This window comes from Bison bison, unplaced genomic scaffold (genome assembly GCF_000754665.1).
Source record: "Bison bison bison isolate TAMUID 2011002044 unplaced genomic scaffold, Bison_UMD1.0 scf7180017864327, whole genome shotgun sequence".
NCBI classification, from domain to species: Eukaryota; Metazoa; Chordata; class Mammalia; order Artiodactyla; family Bovidae; genus Bison; species Bison bison.
Genome location: NW_011494899.1, coordinates 3,141,228 through 3,147,262, shown reverse-complemented (window position 1 = coordinate 3,147,262; position 6,035 = coordinate 3,141,228). Strand labels below are relative to the sequence as shown.

Here is a 6,035-nt window from a genome sequence, read left to right as displayed (position 1 = left end):
GCCTCCCCAGGCTCCTCGGGGTCCCCTGCCGCCGCCCCCTCACCCCCTTCCCATGCCTGCGCCGTGCAGGGCCGGATCGGGGGAGGGGTAGGCAGAGGGGGAGGGGGCCACATCTAAGCCAATTTTGATTTCGCCTGTAATGAGTGCCGGGCGAAGGCTGGAGAAGGCCTCTGGAACTTTAAATAAGAAAAACGTTGCTAATGCTATAATAGAAGGGGGAAGTCGGAGGGCTGGGATTGCGTCGCTCTGAGCCCCCCTTTTCGGAGGCGGCTTTTCTTATTCAAAACAGGCCCACAATGGGCTTCACAGTGCGCCTCGCCACGGCCCCATCTGACGAGCGGCCATTCATCAGGCCGGCTGGCCTATCAATGACATTGCTCCCATCGGGGCTCCTATAAAATGATGCTTTTTCCCATGAAACATCCGCAAACATTTTGACGGGTTTGGCTTTGCCCGGCTGGATTACTGAGTGTCCCCTCTCTGGCTCGCTCTTTCTCGCTCCCCCTTCTCCGAGCTCTTTCCCTTCTCTCTCTCTCTCCTTTCTTCTTTCTCTTTCTGCCTTTTCCTTTCCTTCTTTCTATCCTTACATCCTTGGACTCTCTGCGTCTTTCCTTCCCTCCTTCCTCCCTTTCTCCCTGGGCAGCTCTAGCACAGGGGATCCCCAAACATCAGGATTTTTGGGGGGCGCCTGTGCTGTCCATGGGAAGAGCATGCATTGTGGGTTACTGGAGGAACCCGACATGGATTCCACAGGTTAGTCCTACTGGTGGGGGTTGGGGGTAGACATTGGGAGGGAAAGAAGAGGTAGAAGGGGAACTTCAGAAAGAGTCGCAAAAAGTTCAGAAGGGTCAACTTGACAGTGGAACCCCAGGAAATAATGGAGCGTGCAGAAGTTCTCAATCTCGTGCGATGCGCGATGTGTGTAAGCGGATGCGTGGAAGTTGTGAGTGTGTGTAAACGTGTGATTGTGTGTGTGTAAATGTGTGTGCGCGCGCTGTGGAGTGCGCTTTCGCTTGCCCTGGACATAAAGTTAAGTAAAGATTCGCTGGTTCGCGGCGAGCTCGAGGTGCCACTTGCAGAAACTTTGCGAGCCGACCGCCCCCTCCTGGGTCCAGCTCCTCCCCCGGTTTGGGGGTCCCGGAATAGCGGTGCGTTCCGAGGCTGGTGGCTGGGGCTAGGAAGCCGAGCGGAACGCCCCAGAGGCGGGGGAGGGCGACGGCTCTGCACAGCGCCTGGGAGGTGGGGACAGAGGCTCCAACTGGTGGAGATGCGCAGCTGGAGGGAGTGGCAGAGGCGAGCCCGGTGGTCCTGGGGAATCCGCGCCCGGTCGGGAGGAGGGGGCCCTGGGCAGTCCGAAGCGCGGTGCAGCCTCCTTGGCCGGAAGGAGTACCTGACGATGCGTTCTGCTTGGGGACAGTAACTCTACGGAAGAGAACAGGATGCTGCGCGGCTGGCAAGGCCTGGCGTCTGGGTCTGCAAACTGCTCGGCACTTTGGGTTCTGTTGGCTGGAGGCGCCAGGTTTGGGGGTCGCGGCCGTCCGTAACCACGGAGAAAGTAAGCCAAGGCATCTTTTACAACGAAAAAGCCCAGCGTCTCGGTTCTTTTTCCAGTAGAACCTCGCAGCTCTAGTACGTTTGAGGAGCCGCCAAACTTCTATATCAGAATTGTGCTCCCTACGCCCCTTCCAGGTGGAAGAAATTCTCCGGAAATTCACCTCCTCCTTCAGTTGCAGAGAGTCGGGCATGACTTAGCGACTAAACAAGGACAACCCTCAATTGCCGTCTTCCAACCAGTGCACTCCTATCCCGGCTAGGTTGCAGCCTCGGAGTTTCTTGGAGAGGCAGAAACAAGCCGTGAGAGCAGCCTGGGCCGAGACAGCAGCTTGACGCGATGCTTGGGAGAACGCCTAGGAGCATCCATCCGCTGCTGGACTTTGCCGCGCGGAGCAACAAGTGCCTTCCAGCCTCTGCCATCCTTAACACACGCGCCTCTCTTCCCTGAGCAAATAAACAAACACACGACGGCATCCCCACCTCCACCTGCAGGCTGGAAATGAATGTGGACTGGGAGTAGGGGTCATTCGGGCATCAGCCAGATGTTCTTCTTCCCATTCTTGCAGAAAGGTTTCCAGCCCCTTCTAGCTTCTGCTGGGGCCCTGGTGGCCAAGATGCCCACCACCCTCTGGCCAGGGGTATCTTTGATTTTCCAGGAAAATTGTCTATTTCTGATCTCAAGAGATCAAACCTCTCCTTTTCGGTCCCCGCCAAGTGGGTGTGGGCCCCCTGGGAGTGGGGATGGGCTGACCCCCACAGCCTTCCTTACTATATGCAGTGACAAATGAAGGCAAAGAGAAGGGTTACCTGCCCTGCGACTGGCTACCGAGTGCGGGGCCAGCCCTAACTGGGTCCTCTCCGCTGGCGGTAAAGAGGGCGCCCAGAGAGAGAAAGGATCCCTTCCCTCCATACTTCCATGAGAAGTATTTGTGCCACCATGCATGTCCTGAGCACCCCAATTTTAGAAGTGAATATCCTTGAACAAAACTAAACCCATGTCTGCATGGTTTGGGGCCAAGTGTTGATATTTGCAAGGGGTCCACGCAGGACTTGAGGTGTCTGTGCGCCACACCAGCACAGCCCAGCTGGGGGTTTTAGCATCCCCCTCAACAGGACTGGAACTTCTCTGTGCATCCTGGGATAGCTGCGGGGTTGTGGAGAGCTTCTGTTTTCTGTTCTATCTTGTGGTCATGGAGACACCTTGTCACTTTTACTTAATGCACACACCCCAACGGGTTCTGAAAACTTTTCTCCCATCCACCAAAGGGGAAGGGAGTGGATGGCTAGATGGCCATCCTGAACTCAAAAAGTTCTGGGGAACTCAAAAAGTTCTGGGAAACCCAGCGGGACGAAATGACACGAGGCGCACCAAGTGACATTCTCATGCGGGTTTGCAAAACCGACGGCGAGGGAAGTGCAGCTGGCTCGGCGCGGTCCGGTCCAGAACCTTCCCTCACCTCGCTTCCAGAGAATTTAATCCCATTAACTTTTCTTTGGAGTTTCCCTTGTTATGTAAAGGTTCCTTTCTTCCCGGCTAGCTGGGACCAGCGCTCCTTGGAGCAGTTCGATTCTGCTCCTTTAACGGCAGATTGTGCGCAAATCTAGGGCCGAGCCACGAATATTATTGTTAGTAGTATTTCATTCCGAAAAGGCTGACACAATCGATTAGCAGCAAGTGCTGAGGCGAACTCCGGAGCATCCCGGGTCAGAGAGGCCGGCGGGCCAGGCCACCGTCCCCTACTCTTAAGAGGAAAATTCCCGCAACGTGCCTCGGGCCCAGCAGGACGGTTTTGCAGGGGCCGGGGCTCTAGTGTTCCGCCTGGGGGCCACTTCAGCGTGACCTGCGGCAACGCGCCCCTTTGTTCTGCACACGGAGCTGGTAATATATTCCTCGAGTTTTCCCCAAATACTCAGCAAGTGCGGGTCTAAGACAATGGCCCCGTCGGAGGAGGCTGGGGAGCCGCCGGCGCGAGCCTCTGGGCCCTGGGCTAGCCCGCCGCCGAGCGCCACAAAGCTGAGCCGCTCTCCCCGGAGCTCCGCGGCGCGGCCGAGCCCGGGGAGGCGGTGGGGGCCACAGGCGCGCGCGTGGGGCCCGGGACGCGCCGTCCGGCCGGTGCGCTGTTGGCAGTGATATTGTTCCCGGCTCGCGCAGAAGTCCCGCACGGCGCAAAGCCTCGCGGATCCCGGGGTGGCCAGCCGTCCCCACGCGGACCGCCGCCGCGCCTACATGTTGGTGGCCTGTGGGTCCAATCCCGGCGGTTCTGACAGGCGAGCGTTGCTCAGTTACTCAAGGTGCCTGGAGATTCGAGAACGAGAGGAGGGAAAGTAGGTCGAATTTTAGGCCACAGAGAACTTGTGCAAAGTGGGCCGGGGCCAGGTTGGTCGCCTACGCAACAGAAGAATTGTTTCTTGTTAAACGGGATGGCGCCTTAGCGACGGGCACTGATGAGCCCGACCTAGAGACGTCTGCCTCTACCCGCTTTCCACCTGGAACTCCAAAATCCAGAGCCGCCGACGCACCCCTAGAGCCTGCTTTGAGGCCCCTGGACCACAACGGCGGGAAGGCACTCTGGTCTACAGGCTCCCGGCTCAAAACAAGGCCCGACCTGGCTCTGTGGGCCTGCAGGTGGGGACATTCAGTGGCTTTGGCGTGGGGCAACGGGACAGGGAGCGCCCAGGTGGGACGGGGCTCTAGGCCTCCTCCATCCTCTCCCAGGCACGGCCCTAGGAAAGGAGCCGCTTTTTCTGGCCCTGGGACCCGGACTGCGGGCTTGGGGAACAAGGATCGGAGCTCTGAACTTTGCCCTCACGTCCAACCCGGACTATCTAGCCCTCGTTGGACCTGTGTGTGTGTCCCGTAAAGGAGGCATGCTCGCTCCACCCTCGCCACCTGCCAAGTTCCGGCGTCTGGGTTTGGCATCAGGATCCAGTAAGAGCCGCGTGGTCCCCAGGTCCCCTAGCCCTGTGGCTGCAGCACTAGGCAGCACAGCGTGCAGCCGGGGATCCCGGAGTCCGGCTTGCGACTTGGTGCAAGTGGCCCAGGACATCGCGCTTTCCCACCAGGCCTGCAGGTCCTGGAGACCCGGAAAAGTTTGCTGTGGCCGCCGCGCGGCTAGGCCCTGGGATTTCCATAGCTGCGCGCGCTCCCCTCCCCAGCGCGTCGCCATGGAGACTGCTGGAAGTTGGTGGTGGAAAACAGACCCAGCGCAAAGCAAAATATTATGAGTGCAGTTGGGGTGACTTCAGGGGGGCAGGGGACCGGAGGGCATGAGCGGGAGCCAGAGGCAGAGGCCGACAACAAAAGGCCGAGTACGCGGAGGAGAGAGGAGTTCGCACGGGGCCTCCCTGCCGCTGTGTGAGAGCCGGACCGTCCTGCTTCCCAGAGGCCCCGAGGTCTCTAATTTCTCTCCAGCAGCTACACCTTTTCTCATTCCGCCTCTGCCCCCACCCCGCCACCCCTCCTCCTCCGGGTTCTCGTCCAGCCTCCTTCCCCATCCCAAGGTTAGGCGCCAGCTGGGCAGTATGCCCGCCTCCCCCGCGAGCCACAGGCTCTCCAACGTGAAAGGTTCTGGCATTTCTTCCCCTGGACCCATGGGTCGCCCCAGATGAATTTCTCAGCCCCACTTCTTAAACGGTATCTGGAAAAGTGAGGGCTTAGAATAATGCGGGAAAGAGAAGAGTAGGAGGTGCCTGGTCAGAAATTTTGAAAGAATGGGACGGGTAGTAAAGGGAAGATTCTATGGATTCTTTTACTCTTTTGTGCAGTGGGGAAAGCTCCAGGTTATAATTCTGACTGAAGCACTTTGGATAAATCTTTGAGCCTTTCCAAGATTAATTTTAGTTGTCTGTAAAATGAAGGGTTAGACAACTCCCAGACTGGGATTTTCTGACAAGTTAGACGGATTCTTCTCTACCATAGAGGCCAGGTTACCACTATCCCAACTGTGACCCACTGCACAGTTAGTGAATCTCTCCTCAAACTAATAATATACTAAAATAGTTTTACAAGTCATTTAGGATTTTAAGAGTCAAGAACCTTGGATAACCCCTTTTTAAAGGCCTATGATTGCCTTTGTCAATTACACCTAAGGAGCATTCCTTAAGGCATTAGGTTTTATGGGGCTGTGCCTAGGGTCGATTTAGGGAACATTAAAATGCCTCTAGGTGATGAAGCCACCATCACAGACCCTCACCTACGCTGGATAAGAAGACACACTGGCCCATGTGACGAGATGCTACCATCAAAAGAAAACCAGACTTTACTCTCCATTGCTTAAGCTTTTAGGAAGAGATGAGGCTCTTCTCACACTTGGCCACTCCTGGTGATACATTCAGCAGAGGAATCCTTCCCTTCTCTCCAGATTCTGTGGCCTCATCTGTAAATGAACAGATTGGATATAGAGACTGCCATGGTCTGAGAGTTTGTAGTTCATTTACATGCCTGTGTGTCTGTGAACTCTGCCTGGGACTTGGTTTATAAA

At 56.7% G+C, this 6,035-nt stretch overlaps 1 protein-coding gene across 1 annotated transcript in view; it reads left to right on the top strand.

Moving 5' to 3' along the window:
• Positions 1 to 311: 311 nt before the first annotated feature.
• RFX4 (regulatory factor X, 4 (influences HLA class II expression)) overlaps positions 312 to 6,035 on the top strand; it is a 174,532-nt gene continuing 168,808 nt past the window's right edge. The window contains exon 1 of the mRNA XM_010853383.1: positions 312 to 753. Coding sequence (XP_010851685.1) covers positions 711 to 753 — 43 coding nt within the window. The 5' untranslated portion in view covers positions 312 to 710. The remainder of the gene's footprint in view (positions 754 to 6,035) is intronic.